General features: G+C 34.4%; 2 protein-coding genes across 2 annotated transcripts in view; one reads left to right on the forward strand and one right to left on the reverse strand.

Moving 5' to 3' along the window:
• Positions 1-7,559: 7,559 nt before the first annotated feature.
• Positions 7,560-9,842, forward strand: LOC131627199 (probable E3 ubiquitin-protein ligase RHA4A). Its single transcript, XM_058898039.1, has 4 exons — positions 7,560-7,610; positions 7,707-7,990; positions 8,210-8,295; positions 8,987-9,842. Exons 2-4 carry the CDS (start codon positions 7,724-7,726, stop codon positions 9,285-9,287), a joined length of 654 nt encoding a protein of 217 aa, XP_058754022.1. The 5' UTR covers positions 7,560-7,610; positions 7,707-7,723; the 3' UTR covers positions 9,288-9,842.
• LOC131627225 (uncharacterized) overlaps positions 9,570-22,887 on the reverse strand; it is a 40,583-nt gene continuing 27,265 nt past the window's right edge. Inside the window, exon 2 of the mRNA XM_058898070.1 lies at positions 9,570-10,854. Within this exon, the coding sequence (XP_058754053.1) occupies positions 9,570-10,854 (1,285 nt within the window). The remainder of the gene's footprint in view (positions 10,855-22,887) is intronic.

Here is a 22,887-nt window from a genome sequence, read left to right on the forward strand (position 1 = left end):
CAGGTTTTTTCCAAAAATCCTAGGGAGTGGTAGGAGATAGTGTTTGTGATATTGTTTTCAATATGTGGAAGCAGCCTACAGATATAGCGACAATGAACAAAACTGATATCTGTTTAATTCCAAAGAATGATAATCTGTGTTTGGTCTCACACTTCCGGCCAATATCTTTGTGCAATACAATCTATAAAGTCTTGAGCAAGATTGTTGTTGGTAGATTGAAAATTCATATGGATAAGCTTATTTCTCCCTTCCAAACGGGCTTTGTTCCTGGCAGACTCATTCATGAGAATATCATCATAGCAAGAGAGGTCATGCATACGATGGAAAGAAAGAAAGGAAAAACAGGTTTCTTTGCCATTAAAGTGGACTTATCTAAAACTTGTGACAAGTTAAGCTGGGAATGCATTTGGAGAGTGCGGCAGGAGACTCAGATTCCAGAAAATATGAGAAATGTGATAATGCATTCGGTGACTAGTGTTGGGACTAATGTGAATTGGAGTGGAACTAGAAATGAACTTTTCCGTCCCCAAAGAGGCATTCGTCAAGGGGATCCTATTTCCCCTTATTTATTTGTCTTATGTATGGACAAGTTATCGCACTTAATTGAAGAATTAGTGGTGAACAAGAAATGGAAATGTATTAAATTGGGGAGAAATGGAATTACGATATCTCACCTCATGTTTGCAGATGATCTACTGATTTTTGGAGAGGTAACCGAAACTAATATGGCTTGCATTATAGAGACTCTTGATATCTTTGTCCAAATGACTGGACAAGAGATTAACCAGGAAAAAAAGAGCATTATGTATTCCAAAAATGTTAGTAGAAGCATGCAAGCCAAGCTTCAGCATATCTGCAAGTTTCTTTGAACTACTGGATTTGGCAAATATCTGGGGGTGCCATTGAGTGGGAAAAATCTTAAGAGGAATGATGTTCGGTACTTAGTGGAACAAGTTGCTATGAAGCTCAATTGTTGGAAGAGAAACAACCTCTCGCTAGCAGGTAGAATTACGTTGGCAAAGAGCGTTATTAAAGCTATTCCTCTATACCCTATGATGACATCCAAACTTCCTAAATCCTGTATTGATAAGATTCATGCTCTTTAGAGGATTTTTGTGTGGGGAGACACGAAATATAAGCGGAAACTGCATGCCATTGCATGGGATACGGTCACGTTGCCTAAGCAAATTGGTGGGACTGGCTTGCAAAATCTGCATGTTTTGAATCAAGTGTGTTTGATGAAACTGGGTTGGGCCATGTATAATAATTCCAGCGAGCTTTGGTGTGAGGTTTTGCGTAACAAGTACAAAATTCAAGCTAATAGTGGCTGTATGCATTTTAAATACACAGACTCGAGTTTGTGGAAGGCAGTGGTCAAAATCATGCCAAGTTTGTTGAACACAGGCTTTTGGGTTATTGGTGATGGAAAAAACGTTAATGCTTGGGAGGATATTTGGATAAGACAAGGTTGTAGAGTGAAAGATCTCAACATAACTATTCCTGAGAGGATGAAGAACGCCAGAGTTTGTGACTTAATCAACTCGGATGGAGATTGGAATCTTAATATCTTGGAAAGTTGGATGCCGATCGATTGGATAGAAAGCTTGAAATCCATGGTGTCTCCTAGCAGGGAGGATTGTACTGACTTTTTTGTTTTGCAGGAACAGGAAATAATGAATTTTCGATGAAGGAAATGTATAACACGATCGGAGGATTCAGCTTCGATACAACGGACGAAGATTGGAATAAAATTTAGAAGGCTACGGTTCCTGAGCGTTGTAAAAATTTTATGTAGATCCTGAAGCATAATCAACTACTAACAAACTCCAGTAAAAATAAAAAAGGCATGGGAAGTGCCGCTTGTAAGTCGTGTGGCAATGTCTTCGAATCGAGTTTACACGCGTTGAAAGATTGTTGCAAATCCATTCAAATTTGGAAGAGCTTGATTCCGAGTGATTTGGCCATCGACTTCTTTTTAGTTGATATTGAGGATTAGATTAAGTTATATCTGAATTATCATGGAAGTAGAAAAGAAGGTTGGAGCAATTTTTGGATTATAGCTTGTCATGCTATATGGACATGGAGGAATCTTGAAGAACATGATGAAAATTACTTGCGTCCTCCGGAGCCAATTATTCAGATTTTGAAAAGAGAAGATGACTATAACATGGCGATGTCTTTGTACAAAGCTGTGCGGGAAGAAGATTTTTTAAAATCTATGATAGGCTGGACATCTCCTATTAGGAGTATGATGAAACTTAATACTGATGGTGCTAGTGACAATACAAATGTTGCTAGTTGTGGTGGAGTATTAAGAGATTACAAAGGTAATTGGAAGGGAGGTTTTAGTAAATACGTGGGGAATTGCAATGCTCTTTTGGCAGAGTTTTGGAAGGTATTAATTTAGCCGTTCAATGTGGTTACAAGCATATTGAGATTAATATTGATGCTTTGGTGGTGGTCAAAGCTATCGAAGATGGGAAAGTGGCTCAAGTGGACTGTGTTGCTATTCTTCGCAAGATTTTGGAGGCTATGTTAGAGTTAGATATAGTGGTGGTCTCCCATGTTTCCCGTAATGCGAATGCTTGTGTGGATATGTTAGCAAATCATGCTCTTCTTGATAGGAAATTTGTTATTTATAACAATGTTCCTTCCTTTATATCCAACTATTTTGTTTCTGATTCTATTGGGCTTTCTGCTTCCAATATGGATCTTTTGTAGTTGTTTTTCTTTTTGGGCTTAGGCCCTCTCTGTATCAAAAAAAATTGAAAATGAGAAACAAATTTTTTTTATTAATCATTAATTATTTGTATTTTATTAATTAATAATTATTTAATTATTTTATTAAAATATATTATGCGAAATAGATTTATGTGGCGAAATTTCGACACGTATTTACCACGTCGCAAATCTGACACATATTTATTTTTGTGGCATGTTTATCACGTCGCAAACTTATCAATACTGCATCCTACTTTTGTACCTAAATTTGGAATTTGACACGTAGCTGAGTAAATTTACAGTCTATGTAGAAATTAAAGACATGTTTACCACGTGAAATTGGTCAAATTTGCGAAATATTTTTCACATGAAAACTGAGTTGTGCCTATCGCTCTGCAGTGTGTTTGCTCACATTAGTGACTACTGTTTTCAGTTGGATTTACTATAGCTGGAAGTGTGGTCATATAACTTCATTTGGATTCTCGATTAATGGACCGAAGCCTGATCTCGTATAAAATAATGTGGAAAGGGAAAATGACGTAAAAGTGGAGTTTTAGAATTGAAATCTGAACCCAAGCCAAGTTGAAGAAAAAGAGATTAATCCTCTTCACTTACCATAAAATACAGTAACAAAATTATACTCGACTCTTCCCTCACATCAAAATGCATTTTATTTCAACACAGGATGATAAAAGTGGCACAAAGCTAGCTAGCTAGCGTACAGTGGAAAAAGATATTAAAAGCAGCTTTGGGATTGCATCATAGTGCAGATTAATTGCATGTTGCTCTCCTAGCTAGCTCTCACTGTGTACTTCCTTTGTTGTAGAGTACATACGCTTTATATGGATGAACATATGATTCAAATGCTCACATTTCATTTGATATTTTTTTTTGTTATTAATTGTTCCTAATAGCATGAAACGGTTGGACTAAATTGACTTTTGAAAACTCGGATTCCAATAAGATGTATTAGAGACAACTAAAAGTAGAATAACTCCTTTTGAAAAGTTAATTAGAATTGGTTAGAATAACTAACTTCATAACTTGTATAAATACATACTACTAACAATCTTCATGCTTTGTATTGAACTAATTCAATGAGTGGTCACTCAATGATAGATTGTTGGTACAAATATGATGAGTACTTTGAGCCTCCACCACTAAATTCTCAAGCACATTTATGATACTTTTGTTTCAAATGAAAATCAAAATAATCAAGTCTCCACCTAATTTGCACAAGCACCTGCCATTTCAACTCATCAGGACAATCTCTAAGTTCTTCAATGGCTTAAATCTCAATCCTGGTTTGTAGAATCAGGTGCATCATATCATATTACATCTAGTGCTTCTAATTTACATAATAAACAATCATGTAAAGGTCCATCTTCTAATTTACATAATAAAAAATCATAGAAAGGTCCAAATGATTTTCTAGTTGATAATGGTCATAACTTAGCAGTCAAGTTAGTTGATTTCTCTAAATTTAGATTCGAACTTGTGTCTAATTCAACGAAGTTAAACAACTTACTTCATATTCTGAGCATTACTAGAAATCTAATTTTAGTTTTTAATTTTTTCAAGGATAATGATGTTTATTTTGAATTTCATTATGACAAATGCTATGTCAAATCACATGCATCTAGCTTGGTGCTGCTTGAAGGTTTCCTTCATGAAAGTGGATTATATTGTTTTAATAATATAACTTTAGACCCTCAAGCAAGTTCATAAGTTATACATTTCAAAATTTGTTTCTTGTTGTAAATAATACTACTGCTGCTCATAGGCCTAGTAATGCAAATAATGTTCCCACTTGGAGCTCTAGACTAGGTCATGCAAATCCTAGATCCATTCATAGCATACACGAATTTTATAGATTCCATATCCCAATTTTTGACCCTAAGATTCTCCAATCATTTACGTTCTTACCATAATCAAGATCACCATCTTGAGTTTGACTTTTAGATTTGTGCTCATTCATGCTTTAGGGGAATCACCAAGCACCCATGTTTGATTAAATGGTGAACACTTATTTATTATGTTACACTAACCAAAATAGAAAAAAGATGTCTCTGTCTTTCAAAGCTTTGCATTGTAGGTGATTGAACCAAGAGCTATCATACTCTCTCCTAAAGTTAGGGTTTTCAGGATCGACCCTCAATCAATTGATTATTCATGGAAGCTAATTGACTTGAATTTCAAAGGAAGTGTCCTCTTCATCAATTGTTATACCTTGAGCATCTCTTAACTTCATTTGATCAAGTTGATCTCAAGATCATGAGGCTTGATTCATCAAGAAACTTCATAGGTTCATGTGTTTATTTCCATGCCTTCTTCAACAAGTTTCATCAAGCTATGAGCCTTACAATCAAGTGTGTTTTAATAAAATATCATTTCAAAGTCTCATATATATCCTCATGCTATAAATTCAAGGAAAGTTCAAGAGATTCAAACTTGATTTAAGAAGTTTGACCTAATTTGACAAGTCCTTGGACATAACTCTTTCAATTTTCAACATTTTTGAGTGCTTCTTTTTGCAAATGTCTCTCTTTGACACCTTCAACAACTTCTCTTTACAAGTCAAGAGGAAAGTTTGTGAAGAAAGTCATCAAAAGTGAGAAGACATTATAGGTCCTCCTATGAAAGTTCAAGGAATTGTGTGTCCACTTCAAAGGATCATAACTTGCTCATTTCTTATCATTTTGAGCCCATTATTTTTGCATAGTAATCTTGAACGAGTCTACTTCAATTCACCTTTGGAGGTCAAGAACAAATTTTGAGTGGAAAACCATGAAAGAAGGGAAAACATTAGAGGTCATTTTAAGATGCCTAGGTTTTAAGGCATGTCATGTGTGCAAGACTGACCACTAGCCCAAACTGCTTAATTTTAACTTTCTCTCGAATAACTTTTGGCTATCAGTTTTTTTTTCCATTCTCTACAACACCAGATTGAAGAACATTTTAATATCTCTTTTTAGGTAACTAAAGCTACATAATGACTCTTCTTTTCGAGAGTATCATTTTTTTGGCTTAAAAGCACATTTGGTCCCTGTAAGTTAGCGAATTTTTGATTTACGTCCCTGTAAATTTTTTCTTGGGTCTGAGTCCCTATATTTCACTTTCGCGTTCGTTTTTGTCCCTAAAATCAAAATTCGTAGGAAAATCCACAGGAAACCTATAGATTTTCCTGCGAATTATGACTTTAGGGACTAAACCACAAGCAAAAAGTAAGATATAGGAATTTAGACAAAAAAGAAAACTTACAGGAGCAAAAATAAAAAATCCACTAACTTACATGGACCAAAAATGCATTTAAGCCCATTTTTTCCCTTCTTTCTAGTCTCTATTTTTTTAGATTCAATTTGTATATCTGTCTAAGTATAATATATGTCACCTTATCAATTACACATTAAAAATAGTACAATTTGTATAGATTAGGAAAAAGTTATTAATTACTTTAAAAAAAATAGTAAAAGGTATAAAAATTGAGAATTTCTTTAATCACCCCTTTAGGTTGGTCACCTCCGCTGAAAATTCCAAAATACCCCTATATTTCAGAAGTGCACTTCCGAATTATTTTTTTTCAATTTTTCAAAGATTTCGGAGATGCATCTCCGAAATCATTTTTTTTTAAAAAAAAAAAGAATATTTTCGGAGATGCATTTCCAAAATAACTCGTTTTTTGATATTTCGGAAGTGTAATTCCGAAAATATTTCTTCTCCACATCAATTTCCATAATCCTGCAATAAACAATCCAATAGTAGTAGAAGGTATAATCATCCCTCAACTTGTTTCCTTTTCTTCATAAATAATATTCACATTTCCATTTCAATTTTCTTATTCTTCTCGACTATTTGTAATACTGTCGTGTTTGTGTTTTTTCTAAAAAAGTTTGAGCCATGAGCTTTGAGGAAGGTATGGATAGAAGTTGTTTGGAAGTCGTTTTCTGATGGAAGTTTTTGGATGGTGAAGGTTTGAAGATTATATGATAATGATGAAGGTTTAGTATGAAGGTTTAGTGATGGATTGGTTGTGATGAAATTTGGATCTGTCTTTTGCAGGTTTATGGAAATTGATGTGGAGAAGAATTTTTTTTCGAAGTGCACTTCTGAAACTCTAAAAATAAGTGATTTTGAAAATGTATCTGTCAAAACATCTCTTTTTAAAAAAAAAATTGATTTCGAAGATGTATCTCCAAAAACATCTATTTTTTCTATAAAAAAGAAATTATTTCGGAGATGCATATTCGAAATCACCCATTTTTAGAGTTTCGGAAGTGTACTTCTAAAATATGAAGGTATTTTTAAAATTTCGCCAGAGATAACCAAAAAAGTAGAGGGTGATTCAAGAAATTCTCTAAAAATTAAAACAACATTAATATTTTATTATATATTGTACTTAAGAGTGTGCCACAATCTTTTAGGGAGTGATTATTCCTTAATATTTCTTCCAGTTCACAAAACATCAACTTGACAATGATGATATCATTGAAACAACTTGATTGAGTCGAGCAGTTACAAATGTAGCAGTCATACTACTAACTAAGCACTTAAGTAATTAATTAATTAATGAATTTTTCACAGAATGTCAGCACTAGCAACGAAGCAGAGAGAAAGCAACCCAGATTTTGGCCAACAATACTACGATACTTGACGTGAGGCTAGTGGAGGGGTCATGACCTTGTCCCATCATTAAAAAAATATAGAATATATATCACTCTCACTTTATAAATTAACAATTCTAATTAATTGCTACACCTCTCTTAATCAATCTTTAATTAAAAAATAACTAATACACAAAAACTATATTATATATATGATCTTTCTGTCTCTTTTTGGAAGTTAAAAGAAATATTTGTCCCAAAAGAACCAAAGAAACTCGACTCTATTTGGTAAGCATATGTATATGTATATTTTCAACTAAAGTTTTTTCAATTAAATACAAATATATTATATACTTATATAAATTGTATTTATATATGAGGCAGTGGCAAAAGGATAAATCATGAATATAAGAAAGAATGATATGATGATGAGTAGTGTTCAACAAACTGCAAATTCTTCTCCTCCTCCTCCACATATGTATCCAGAAGAACTTCAACTTAAGCTTTATCAAGCTTTTATATTTTCAATTCCTATACTTTTTTCTATTATTCTTTTTCTTCTATTTTACTTGTTTTATCTCAAGAGAAGAGCTTCTTCTTTCTCTCCACACTTGCTTCCAAGGATTAATCCTCCAACTACCTATCGTTACTATTCATCTAATTCCTCAGTAAGTTTATTTGTTACTACTTCATTATATTATTATTATTATTATTATTATTATTATTATTATTATTATTATTATTATTATTATTATTATTATTATTATTATTATTATTATTATTATTATTATTATTATTATTATTATTTATTATTATTATTATTATTATTATTATTATTATTATTAACAGGTTAATTAAATTATCTTATTATTTACATAATCTCATAGCCTCGTCGTTTGGATTTTGCTGTGCAATTCTTGGAGAAACTTCCTAGAGTTTTGTTTGATGAGGATTTACAAGCAAGGGATTCAGTGTAAGTTTCTGTGTTATTTTTTGCCATGTTAATATATGATCTTGTTCTTCTTGTTTTAATTTGATTTGATTTTTATTTGAGTAAAAATATTGTTAATTTAATCCAAAAAAAATTATGGTTAATTTTATCCACAATTTTTAATATGATGTAAGTTGATTAATTATTTAACTGAATTACTTACAATTTTGCATGAGATAAACCACATCGTATATGTATGAAAAATTTGGTGTCCATAAATAATTTTTTTTTATCTCTATTTAATCACCTTATGGTTTGTCTTAAAATTACATAGTCAACTAATGTTGTTTTTAGAAAGCTAAAAAAACTGTTTAGAGAATCTTCATTTGATGAATCACTAATTAGAATATTTAATGGCGTCCACTATTTTATTTATAAAAAGTGCAACATGAAAAGAAAGGTGGTAAAAGAGATAACAAGAATATAAGAATTAATGATTTTTTTCTTCTTTCAACAATGGAGAAAATAACATATTTGTCAAAGGGGTCTATGTCTTAAACAGAATAGAATCACAAAAAAATTATATGTTTGTCTTCTTTTTAATTAAAAAAAAATACCATTATTCAATCTCTGACTTTATATTGATTTAATAAACTACTATATAATATTGTCTGTTTTTATATATATATGTGAAGCTTTGAAATGAAGCTAATATATGCAAGTGTTGAAACAGATGTTGTGTATGTTTGGGAGAATTTGAGTTGAAAGAAGAGTTGCAACAGATTCCATATTGCAAGCATGTGTTCCACATTGATTGCATACATCATTGGCTACAAACAAATTCAACTTGTCCACTTTGTAGATGTTCCATCATTCCCACTACTACCAAGTTCCTTGATCCACCACCTCCTATTAATGTTATTATATCAGACCCACCACATCAAGGTCCTATCAATTCTGATTCTCCATTACAAATTTCATCATTAGAAGATGAACCTGTTGGTGCTTCCACAACTGTTGTGTCAAGAGAATGAGGCATTATTTTGATTATAATTAATTATTATGAATAATATGAGCAAATAGAAATGCATTTTGATGTGCATTCAATTTTGTTATCAAGTAGTATTATGAATTTGTACTTTGTTGTCTTGTGTAACCAAAATTGTAGTATGTTTTTTTATATTTGCTTTTAGAGTTCTTTGTTTATTTTTTTTTCCCGATAAGCACTTGTATTAAACGCACAAGGGGTGCGACCCAATATACAAAAGAAAACGGACAAGAACACAATCAACGGCAAAAGAGAAAATAAAACTATCCTACACACCAACATAAGCGCAAGGATTGCAAAGCCAAACCTCCTTCGTGCTATTTCCCCTACCTTTAGCAAGAATAGATAACCAATCCCAACCCAAATTCTTAATTACAATCAAGATTTCGGTAGGATTCCAACAACATTCCTTAAAAACCACTTTATTTCTTTCCAACCAAATGCACCAACAAACCAAAAGCCAAAGAAAAGCAAAAAATAGCGGTTTGACCACCCCCCTCAACTTCTCACAAATATAATCCACCACCCCAAACCCCATCTCATTCTCTAAGGTATCATCCATCGCCCCCACATCCACCTCCAAATCGGAGCCCAACCAATTAAACACCTCCTTCCACACATTTCTCGTATGGGCACACACAAGAAAAAGATGACCCTCCGGTTCTTCCTCCAAACCACATAAAGGACATAAAATATCACTAACAATTCTTTCCATACCTCGAATACAAAGAGCCCGACGAGTAGGTAGAGAATTAAACAACAACCTCCACCCGAAAACTTGAAATTTACTAGGAACTCTAGCTTCCCATAATCTTTTTAACTCTAATTTACACCCATCGTTCAAAACAACATCCAAACTCCTTAACGAATAAATCCGCCGAAAACAATTTTTAACCGAAAACCCCTCACCATGCCTCCACCAAATCCACTTATCTTTCACCCCCGGATTAGGCGCCACCCCTTCCAAAAGGTTCAACAAATTACTCCGATCACAAGCTACACCCCCCTCCAAAACATCCTCCGAAAAACCCAAATCCCACTTCCAAACATTATCCACCCAACCGCCCATATTAGCAACACAAGAAGAAGAAGAAGAAGGAGAACTAAAATTAGGCATAGAACAAAGACTAAAGAGATGAGGAAAAAGCACCTTAAAAGGCGTAGGCCCCAACCAAGCATGCTCCCAAAACCGAGTACCTTCACCATCCCCAAGTCTCCTTGAAATGCAATTAGAAAACCATGGAATATCGTTGACTTCAAACCCGCAAACATTACGAACATCCCTCCACCACAACGAAGATTTCAATAAATCTCTATCCGGAATCACCCCACAAAGAGCCTCCATCCCCACACCATACCTAAACTCCAAAAATTTATACCAAACCACCTCCCTATCCGACAAAAATCTCCACCCCCATTTACTCATCAAAGCAAGATTGAAAATCTCAATATTCTTCACTCCTAACCAACCCTTTTTACGCGGGCGACAAATCTTTTCCCAGCTAACCCAACATACCTTTCGATGACCCTCGCTTCTTCCCCATAAAAAGTCCCTTTAAATTTTGACAAATTCATCGAAAACATTCTTCGGAGCTTTAAAGAAGGATAGGATAAAAATGGGAATACTATTAAGAACCGAATTAAGTAAAGTAACTTTACCTCCCAACGAAAGATGCTTACCATTCCAACCACTCAACCTCTTTTTAAGCTTAGAAATTAAACAAGACCATAATTCCTTCCTTCGGTGGTTACCGCCAACCGGAATTCCCAAGAACACAAAAGGAACCTTCCCCACTTGACACCCCAAGAACAAAGAAGCCTGTCATGCACTCGGTTTTGTGAGACGCAAATTGACTCTTCTTTTTGCTTTTTGAGTTGTGAAAATCAGAGAGTCGCCACCGACTTTTATTTTATCCAATTAAGGAAAGGTTTATAAAAGAAACAGAAAAAAGACCTTTAAGAAATTCTGGGTAAGGGGATAGGTTATACAAAGGGAAGGTGTTAGCACCCTTTGTATCCATGGTTATCCATGGGCTCTTAGTTGCTTGGCTCATTTCTTTGAATCGTTTGTCTTGCCTTTAAATGCTTGTATGTGGTTTTAAAATACCTTTGCAAATTAACTTTGTAATGATCCTTGTGCGGATGTATACAAAGTGTTTTGTTTTTCGAAAGATGTTTTGAAAAAAGATCTTTAACTTCGTAATGATCCTTGTTTGGATATATACCAAGTATTGTCTTTTTTGGAAGTTTTGTTTTGAAAAACGGTGAATATGTGAGACATTTGTGGTTTTGATTTGAGCAAGCAATTAGGAGGTCTATCCTATATTTATAAGGTCTTTTCCTATTTCCTTTAGAAAATTCTCCTTTTATCAGATGTAAACAAAAGTTCGATTTTGCATTTGAAACATTAGAATTTGATTTTGATTTTGAAAAGAGTAAAAGAGGGATTATCCTTAGAGGTGCAAGTGTGATTGTGTTTTTATTCAGATATTTTATCTTTGAAGTTAGTGATCTAACGCTTCAGTTTTTTAGCTTTGACATACACACAGTTTTATATGTACAGAAATTAAAATGCGGAAATGTAAAATGCGGAAAATAAATCTACGCTATTACATCGATTGTGCGGGAAATGTAAACTACGCTATTTACATGAATTTGACAACCTATACACTTATCTAGGAATTTTAAATTGCAATAAGATAAAAGAAATATTTTTGGATTTTTTGTATGGTTGATTTTAATTAGAATTAATGCATGATTAATTTAATTAAAATGAGAAAAAGGTAGAAATAAAATTTAAACCTAAAAATTAAGTTTAAAATATGTTCAAAATACTTGTCAATTAATTTTAAAATAAAACTATTTTTTTTATTTTTTGAAATTGATTTTGAAATTTATTAAGTTAAATTATCATAATTATGCAAATAATTACATAAATAATTAAAACTTAAAGAGAAAAATATTCTAAATATGTACAAAATTAGCCTATAATATATAAACTAAATTTAATATAAAGAACAATTTTTTTATGATTTTTTGATTGGTTGAAATAATTAAAAAGCAAATATATAAATATATACTAATTAATTATACAAAATATTTTAATTATTAAGAAAAGTAAAATATTTTTATATCAGAAAATAATAGATTATTTTAGAAACCTAAAAATATTTTTGTTATATTTTTTTGATTTTTAAAACTATTTTAAATTAATTTTGTAAAGAAAATAAAATAAAATAGAAAATATAAAAAGATATGATCATGTGTGGTTGATTGGAGAGTCTATAGCATGGACTGGCAAGGCTAGAGCGTTGGATCTTGAATTAATGAAATCTAATGGCTGAGATCATAGAGCTCATGATATGATAGTGGAAAGCAACGCATGTGATTGGTCTGAATTTTAAAACACACGCGCGCGCAAACCAACCAACCAGGGCAAGCCACGTCTTCGTCTTCAACCTCCAAACTCCTCTTTTAACAACGTTTATTTTCAAAAAGCGCTGTAATATGTGAGCATCAATCCTGCAAAATAACGAATAGGGGTAAACGTGTATAGAAATTTTTCGCGACCAGTTCATTTGATTCGTCATGATCTACTGAGTTCAACCATGCCTTTAATTTGGTCTAATTTTGCCTCTAACAAAAAACCCTAAAATAGAGTTCAAGAACCCTAAAATGGTAATTGCTCGTATAGGTGTCCAAACGCCAATTAAGTTTCCAGAAACGTTCAGAGCACCTATCTAAACATAAATATGCATTTACATCGTGCTAATCATGCATGTATGGTTGAATTCGAGTCAGTTTTGGTTTGAACAAACCGTGAGCTCTAGTGGATGATTCTGAGTGTTTCAAGGTTTGCAATCGATCTGGATAGATTCAGTGATGTTCAAGGATTGTGTTTGAGTGTTTATTTTGTATTGAAAATGGCTTAAACTCAGAATTTGAATTTTGAATTTCTTTGAAAATTTCAAGTGATTACAAGTCTGTTCTAAGCATAGCTTTGGTTCTGATCTTGTCTCTCTTTCATTGATGAAGTGTTGCACTTCATTTATAGGCAAGGAAGCACTTAGAAACTAAGCTAAGAAGCAATAAGTGCTTTGTTGAATTTTTGAATATTATAACATATGTAGCTTTGAATTCAAGCATCCATGGCTTGATTTTTCCACTCTCTTCTGCTGTACTAGCTCCTTGTGGCAGAGTGTTGAATATTTCTTGTTGACTCATGCTTAAGATTCAAGCTACATATTATCCTTCCATTTCTTTTTTCAATTTAATCTTTAATGTGATAAAATTAAACCAAAAAAGAAACAAAAATGCTATGGGCTTTGTCTTGGTCGTGGGAGGCTCTTCACATTATGGGAAACATGTTTGGATCATGAAAACTTGGCCCCTTTTGGAAAAAAAACATTTTTGATCAATGTTGATTTCATGCATTTTCCCAAAAAATGGCCAACTTCAACAAGGCATAAATTCCTCAATTTTTATCATATGAAGGATTTCTTGTACTTTTTGGAAACCTCAAGATGTCCTCTAACCAATGTCTTTGGTCTCATATCAAAATGATTTTCCATGCTCCTTGTGTGTCCTTTTGAAAAAAGTGACTTTTTGTTGACTTTGAAAATGACTTGTAATGTCTTGGTTCATATTTTTCAAATGGTGAATCTAATGACCATGGGACCAATTGCATTTGAAAGATAATTGAATTTCCTTCAAAATCAGCTTTGGTTTGAATTTTTTGGATGAAGGATGAGAGAGTTATGACCAGTCAAAGTTCAGTTGACTTTTTAGGAGAAAACCCTAATTTTGAAACTTAGGGTTTTGCTGATTTCTGAGCCTTTCTTGATGAATTTTGATCAACCACTAGTCAAATGATGAATCCTTTGACAAAATATGGATGTTGACAAAAAATTTCATTTTTGACTGTCTGTTGACTTTTTTTGGTCAAACGGGTCGTCTGTTGACTGTTTGAGCTGCTGACTGTGCGTCTGAGTGAATTGAAGTTTGAAAATTTGTATGGGGGTACTTTGAGATATATGGATGTCCATGAAATCCATTTGAGGTCTCAAAAACTTGTTCTCCTGAAAAAACAAAAACCCTAGTTAGGGACTGTTTGTGTAGGAGACAGTCGAGCGTACCTGATTTTTGTGCAGTGCTGAGTCTTTGCTGATCTTTTGATTGTCAGAAGACTTCTAGGACAAAAATCTTGGAATTTTGAAATGTGAAAGATGGATTTGATTGATGGTACAAAACACGGAGAAACGTGCTGTCACCGGGTTTGACTGTTAACTGGCTGTTCGGGTATTAACGTAATAGTTAAAGTGAAAATTCAACAGTTAAAGTTAATTTTTTCTTTTTGTTTTTGTTGTGTTAATGGTGAGAAATTATTTACATGATTTGTTAGAAAAACACAAACATAATAAATAATTAAAGTACACTGTACGAGAACAAAATTACCGTCAATAATAAGACTGAAAGGATTTAATGCACAGAAAAAATAAATATTTTAACTAGCAATAAACACATATAATATTATCTTACTAGTTAAATGACGATATAATAGATAGTGTAATACTTAATACTGACAGTACAAATATTACCTAAACAAAACGTAGTAAACAACACGGTAAATATAAAGAACGACACATTCTAAAAACAGAAGATACGACAAACTTTACATATGACAATTAATAATCCATGCTATAACCAACAGAAAATAGATGATCGGAAGTGTAACCATCGCAGGTCCACATTTTTTAGGACTATGCAGACAGAAGAAGGACATGATCACCGTAGCAATGGTGATGACTATAAGAAAAAGTGTCTCCATCCACTTTGCCATTTTTTACCGGGGAAGAAGAGAAAATAGATATGAGGTAGAAATTTGAGAGATTGAATGAAATTTGATGTGAGATTTTATGGAAAAAATGAGAGGTATTTATAGAATGAAAAGAAGGATAGAGACGTTGGGGAATGAAGTGATTCCGTACAAAAAAAGGAAAATTTGAGTGGTAGTAGGATTTGAAAGAAAGTGTATGGTAGGGTTTAAAAAGAGAAATGTGTAGAATAAAGTTAGGATTTGATTTGAAAGAAAGAGATTTTGAAAATAATAGAATATAGTACAAAAATTAGTGGGAAACAATAATAATTTAATTGTTACCAGTACAGTCTGAAACTCCGGACTCTGCGCCTGCAAAATAAATTCTGTACCAATTGCGTCAGTACTATTTATCCGTAAATAAATCTCAAATAGATAGCGTGTGTAAAGTGATAAACAGTACTTGGCGTTTGCGTAAAAATAAATTCAACAGCGAACCAAAATACCGTATAAGAAAAATTCTAAAAACCGAGTATTCATAAAAATCAGGATATTTGTGAAATAAAATCCAAGATTATATGAAACTCCCAATTTTTAGACAGAAGTCTGTTGCCTTCTTTTTGAAAAAGATATGGGAAAATTTTGGGGTATAACAGTTGCCCCTATTGAATCTTCTTAAACCTGAAGAGACTGTTTGGAATCTGAAGGTAGAAGATGATTGAATATTTTAGATGCCCTGAAAATTTGCACTTACCTCCATCGGACGTGATGTTGGAAATTGCATTTGACTGTTGTCTTAGAAATGTTGTTGGCAGATCGAAACATTACCTGAGATGGGCTTTCAGATGCCATCTATTGAATGTATTGATGGTTTATTCATCAGAATGAATCCATTGATTATATCTTGATGAAGGATTTGAAAACCTCTGTGTTGACCGTTACGGAACCGTCCGAAGTTACCACTTTAAATCTTTGAGGTTGATTATTACAGAACTGTCCAAAGTTTCTGCTTCGAATTTTTGAATGCTGATTGTTACAGATCCGTCCGAGGTATCTGCTTTTAGATCTTGTAGATTGATCGTCGTGGAACCGTCTGAAATATCGGCTTAGATCTGAATGGTAGATCATGAAGGAACCGTCCAAGGTATCAACTTAGATCTGAAGGTAGATCATGAAGGAACCGTCCGAGGTATCAACTTAGATCTGAAGGTACATCATGAAGGAACCGTCCAAGGTATCAACTTAGATCCGCTTTGCTTGTTTAGAATTAGAGCTCTTCAGAGTGAATCTTTGGTTTGATTATATCTGAGAGGAATGCTCGTGATTAAAGATAACTTGCTGAGGATATTCGTCCACCTGAAAAATCAAGTTAGTGATATGCAATGTCATGATGCATGTAATGTATATGTTGAGATTCTCAAACTAAATGGATCCGTGTATGTTATGTATGAGTTTGCCATGAAACATTATATGATATGTATGAATATGCGTATGATGTATGATTTATGCAGTTTAGAGCGTATCAAACTTCTAGTTGGGAAAATAAATCCCTGCTTGCTATTTTGGAAACGATGGCATTATGAATGTTTGACGATCTTCGCTACCCTGCTTGAGTACACTCAGCTGGGGAACTTTCTTACGAACCAGAATGTTCTATTGAAGGATCTTGGAATACCACTTGGGGATGAAGGTAATTTGAAAGTTCTGATTTTGATGCCCTTTAAAGTGGGAATGAGGAAGATGCATAATCCTCCGATGCACTATTTGACCAAGTCCTGGCGTGGAGATCACACCTTCTGGGGATAGTGATCTTGAACAGCCCTGCTGGGGAATAAGATTTCTCGAATCATTTTGTTGGAGAGAAAAATCTCATAGAGGAATTTGCTGAGAAATGCACTTCTGTTGGGGAAATTTTCTTCCGATGCTGGTGTTGGAACGATGTCCAGATGATTGGGACATTACCTGAATGCTATTCCTGTTTTTCTTGTTAATCATATTCAAATGCATATGTTCATTCAAAATTATCATTGGGACGTTTATGCATTCAAAACAGAAAAAGTGAAAACATTGATTTTGAGCGTGAATTGTGTTGATTTTGAAAGAGGGCCATAACAGGCGGATTAGTACAAGGAGACAACAATCCTAGTAGTAGGAAATTGTCATAAAACTTTGAAAAGTAAAATAGCTATGTGGAAACAATCCAGTCAAGTTTCAATTCTGCTATTGCCAATCTGTCTTCGAGTATCTCATCCCTCACTTGTTGGAAGAAAATGATTGGACTGATTAGTGCCTTTGATGTGTTGAACCTTGAATGTGAGTAAATAGCCAAACGGGACATAGTCGTATGCTTTATTCCCTAACTTTTTCCTAGGCTACCTTTTCAGGTTTTTCAGCCTACCGGGATAATTATTTTTTAGTCTCTAATTTTTGCCTGGATCGCCCTTTCAGGTTTTCAATCCACCGAGACGCTCATTTTTGCCTAAGTCGCCCTTTCGGGTTTTCAACTTAGCGAGCTTTTCTTTTCTTTAAGCGAAGTACTTTTTGACTATGTCCGCATTTACAGGAGTGGGAAATCTTCTCCGTCCATAGTAGTAAGCAACATAGCTCCGCCGGAGAATACTTTCTTGATTACAAATGGTCCCTCATAGGTGGGAGTCCACTTGCCCCTGGGGTCACCCTGTGGTAGGATGATGCGTTTGACAACCAAATCACCGGTTTGATATGTCTGACTTTTGACTTTCTTGTTGAAGGCTTTGATCATACGTTTTTGGTACAACTGACCATGACAAATAGTTGCGAGCCTCTTTTCATCAATCAAGTTTATCTGGTCCAACCGAGTCTGAATCCAATCGTCTTCGTCTAGATCAGCTTCTTTCATCATCCTTAGGGAAGGAATCTGAATTTCAATTGGAAGAACTGCCTCCATACCATAGACTAAGGAAAATGGAGTTGCCCCTGTTGAAGTACGCGCTGATGTGCGATAACCATGAAGAGCAAAAGGTAACATCTCATGGCAGTCTTTGTAGGTTACTGTCATCTTTTGTATGATTTTCTTGATGTTCTTATTGGCAGCTTTCACCGTGCCATTCATCTTTGGTCGATATGGAGATGAATTATGATGTTTGATCTTGAACTGTGTGCAGAGTTCAGTGATCATCCTGTTATTTAAATTTGTGCCATTGTCCGTGATGATCCTTTCAGGGATGCCATACCGACAAATGAGATTGTGCTTGATAAACCGGGCTACAACATTCTTGGTAACTGAAGCAAACGAGGCTGCCTCTACCCATTTTGTGAAGTAGTCAATAGCGACCAGTATGAAGCGATGTCCATTGGAGGCAGTAGGCTTGATTTCTCCAATCATATCAATACCCCACTGTCATACCCCAAAATTTGCCCATGCTAATCAATACACAAAGCTCCAAAACACAGTCTCCTACACAGAAACTCTAAACTAGGGTTTGACTGATTCAAGGGAAAATCATTGAATCAATGGCTCAAGGTGGTTCAATAAGGTCCCTAATATCCCAAAGTATCTCCATGTAAAGTTTCAAGTCAGACAGAACAAGTTGGTCCCTCAAATCATGATTAGGTCAACAGTTGATCCCCAAGGGCAAAATAGTCATTTCAAGTCCAAATACAGTCAATGTTCAAGATACTTGGTCAACAACATCCTCATAACCCTAAAATCATCATTTGATCAAGGTTTGATCATGATGATGCAAGGAAAGATCAGAGAAGTCAAAAGTCAAAAGTTACTATTTTTGGCATGAACTGAAAAAGTCAACCAAACTTTGAAAATTCACCAAAAATTCATACTTCATCAGAAAAATTCCCACCAAAGCTCATTTTGAAGGGAATTCACTCCTCTATCCAATGGTACAAGAATCAAAGCTCATAGGTCAATGGTTTAAGAATTATGGCCTCATACATTACAGGTCCTTTTCAAAAGTCAACAAAAAGACATGTTTTTCAAAAGGTCATAAAATAAGAATGGAAAATGATTTTGATATGAGACCAAAGGCATTGGATAAAGGACTCTCTAAGGTTTCTAAAATGTCTTAGAACACTTCCATACCTCAAAAATTGAGGGAGATAGGCCTTGTCAAAGATGACTAATTTTGAAGAGAAAAATGTGAAGAAAAGTGGTTCAAAATGGATTTTGTTTCAAACAAATCCAAGTTCTTTTGGCCCAATCTTGGTCCACAAGTTATCCAAGATCTCATATTTAATTACCACGAATTTTTGAATAATATTTGATTTTTTATGAATTTTTTATCATTTAAAAATGATAATTAGTTTATATAAATCATATGGAATTCAAATATTCACTTAAAGATCTTATTGAAATCAAATCCAATTTACATTTATATCAAAATATCCATACAATTTCGTGCAAAATAAGATGAGAAAAACAAAAGGTTGACATTGGCCAAATTTAGAAGTTTTAATGAAATATTTCAATCAAATTTGCAAAACTTCCAATCAAAGATTCAAAAGGATTTGGTTTATTTTTATCAACCCTAATCCATCTCCTATAAATGCCAAACACATTCAGAGTGTAAGGGTTCACGAAATTTGGCCTCCAAGAACCATATTCGAGTTCATAAAGGTTCAAGAAATTTCAACATCAATTCTGGAATTCGAGGTGGATTCAAAGAATCTTAGAGATTCAAACACGTTCCAGGGGTTCCACTGAAGGATTCCAGATCATTCCCATACCTTGAAGCATCAAGAACATCCCACTGTAAGTCATGTTTCGAGCCCTTTGAACTTTGAATCGGATTCGATCATAAACGTATATTTAGCGTATTCTTAATGCATATTCACGTTTATATTGATGTTCTAACTGATTCTGGAGAGTTAATTGAATTTATACGTTGATTTGAGCATTACACCATTGCTAGGGTTTTAGAGCTTCAAATTAGGGTTCCTCGTTTCAGGCAAAATTAGGCATATTTAAGGGTATATCTGGACTCAGGACGTGTGGACGATCACGTCGTCATGGTCGCGAAATATTTTTGTGGGGTTCTTGTAGTATTCGTAATTGCAGGATCAATAGCCACGTTTTCTTGCCGTCGCTAAAAGTCCCGATCCTCTAAGACGACGGATGGAGGAGGAAGAAGGAGACGTGGCGCCTTCTCGTTGGGCCATTCGCGCGCGCGTCAGGATTTTGAATCCAGCCAGGTTCGGTGCGTCTCGCTTTTGTTCATATCATGTACCCTCTTCATCTCAGTCGATGGTTGCCATCCCAGATCAATCCAACGTGCCCAGAGCTGCATATGCATCATAGACACTCAGAGCCTTGCCGCACTGGATAATCACGCTAAGTTTCTATTTTTTTTTTACTTTTAATTACATAAATCCTTTTATTTATATTTATATATATATATATATATTTACATATATTTTCAGCCAATTAAATTTTGTTTTTATATATAAATTATATGTTTTTTTTTTTTGTAATAAAAAATATTTTTTATTTATTTCATAAAGGATTTATTGTATATTTTAATTATAAATAAATATTAAAATTGATTTAATTATTTAAAAAGCCTTTCAAAATTCATATTAATTCATTAAAACTCCTAAAAAATTTCCAAAAATATATTTCGTATCCGATTTTATTTTTCAATTCGATTTAATTAATTAGGTCATTAGACCAATAATTAATTAAATTATCCCTCTTAATTGGCACCCTAATCAGGGTTCACGACGATCATTTCCTACACTGATTTCGTCTTCTTTTGTGCGTAAGCAGGGTTAGCCATATGGTTCGCCTCGAGCGCGCGCCTTCAACAAACCTCGAAGATAAGTGTGCTGCTTTATTTAAATTTTATTCTTTTAATTGATTTGTGGTTAGGGTTTGCCTTGCCTTCACCTATTTTCTGCCTTGTTTCAGGGTCAATCCTAAAGGCGTCTAACAACCATATCAGATCGAATTCGAATCGAAGCTAAGTATTCCCTATTTATTCATTATTAGTTTATTTCTCTTTCATTTTATTTATGTTAACCCTGATTATCTTCGAATTAATGATACACTCACGCCTTGTCCGTTTCCTTGCCTGTTCTAATGATCAGAGTCAATGTTTCTGACAAACCCTTGCCCTCAACCCTGTCAGACAAACACCAAAGCTAAGTACACTCCCTCTGTTTTACCTTTATTTCATTATTTTATTTTTCTTAATTAATAAAGTCTGCCCTCGAACCGATTATGCACTCACCTTCAATTTTCTGTTTCTTCTTTCTTGTCAGGTTTATCAATTGTCAAAGCTACGTTACTGGTAACTCTGTCTTAATATTTTCTCTGTTTATTATTACTTGTATCAAACCCTATTAAGGGATCCGCTGGTTACAAATCCCCTCTCCTCCGCTGGTTACAATTTCCCGCCCCCTTTATTGCTTTATATTATTATGTACTGCATGGTTAGTAATTTAGGGAGTGCAACTCTGAATCAATTAGAATAACTAAACACAAGATAATATAATCTGAATTGAATCACGTGAATGTTGCACACACGCACCCTTTTTGGGTAACCCTCTCTGTTGCCTGTTGCCTGTTGCCTGTTGCCTGTTGCCTGTTGCCTTGTTGCCTGTTGCCTTGTGTTTTTGCAGAATAAGCCGCGTCCCTCGAATACGAGGATACCTCAGCCTGTTGCCTCGATAATTAAAAGGTCATACGACCCTAAATGATGCTGCCTTCGATACACAAAAATGACCTCGACCCTCGGAAGTTGCCTACGAAGAAAGGCTGAGGTATCTTCTGGCTGCCTACGAAAAGGCTTATTCTGATCCTTGCCTTAGACTACCTGCCCTTCTATGGCATGGGACAGTCTTATGGCAAAGGATATTTCGATGACCCTTAAACCTCCAAACGAAAGGCTTCCTGCCCTCTTATGGCAAGGATAGACCCTTTCATTCTGAAAGGCTAAAAAGAGACCTATCATCTGAGTTTAAGGTAATTGCCCCTAATTGCCTTGCAATGCTCAAATTTTTTTTTTATTATATTCTTTCTCATAATTTTTCAAAAGGGCAACGCTCACTTACGAGCTAAAGTCCCTATCTCTTTCATCTACATTTTCTAAACAAACGAGCAAGCAAAGCAATTAAGAGCCCATGGAAAACCATGGATGCAAAGGGTGCCTTACACCTTCCCTTTGCATAAATTACCCCCCGAACTCAGTTTTCTTAAAAGGTTTTTTTTCTGTTTCTTTTTGCCTTTCCGAATTTGTTTGGATAAAATAAAAGTCGGTGGCGACTCTTGCTTACCGCGACATTTCGATTATTAAAAAGTCAGTTCACCGTGTTACAGAACTGGCGACTCTGCTGGGGATTATTTCGATTAAGAGGGGTTACCTTAAAAGTTTAGGATTCACCTTAAATGTTTTCTATTGTTTGCTTTGTTTGTTTTATTTTTCAGGGGCGTTTTGGGAATTAACTGATGGACGAATCCTATTCCCGGATTCAAGAACACTTAAGATTAGGAGTGGCATAGTCATGGCGACCTCTTTCACATATGTGGGAGATGAGTCAATATGAAGTTCACGCTTGAGTTAGGACTCCATAGCATATGCACACCTTTCTCAAATGAGGGGGGTCTATGTATGTGTCTGTGGGTGCGCCGGAGCTCAAGGACCTTTAGTTACCCTTAACCCATCATGGCCTTTAGGAACGTAGTGGGGGGACTACCCTTGACAAATGTTAAGGACTAGTCGCTACCCGATACTACAATTCAGATAGGTTCTTTCTCAAAGTATCATTGCATGGTGCG

Source organism: Vicia villosa, unplaced genomic scaffold, assembly GCF_029867415.1.
Source record: "Vicia villosa cultivar HV-30 ecotype Madison, WI unplaced genomic scaffold, Vvil1.0 ctg.000352F_1_1_1, whole genome shotgun sequence".
Lineage (NCBI taxonomy): Eukaryota > Viridiplantae > Streptophyta > Magnoliopsida > Fabales > Fabaceae > Vicia > Vicia villosa.

Excerpts from the sequence above, each read along its gene's own strand:
- LOC131627199 (XM_058898039.1), top strand. The coding sequence starts at position 7,724 with ATGAATATAAGAAAGAATGATATGATGATGAGTAGTGTTCAACAAACT. Across the intron at positions 7,991-8,209 it reads ACTATTCATCTAATTCCTCA|CCTCGTCGTTTGGATTTTGC; the intron begins GTAAGTTTATTT and ends ATAATCTCATAG. Across the intron at positions 8,296-8,986 it reads TTACAAGCAAGGGATTCAGT|ATGTTGTGTATGTTTGGGAG; the intron begins GTAAGTTTCTGT and ends GTGTTGAAACAG.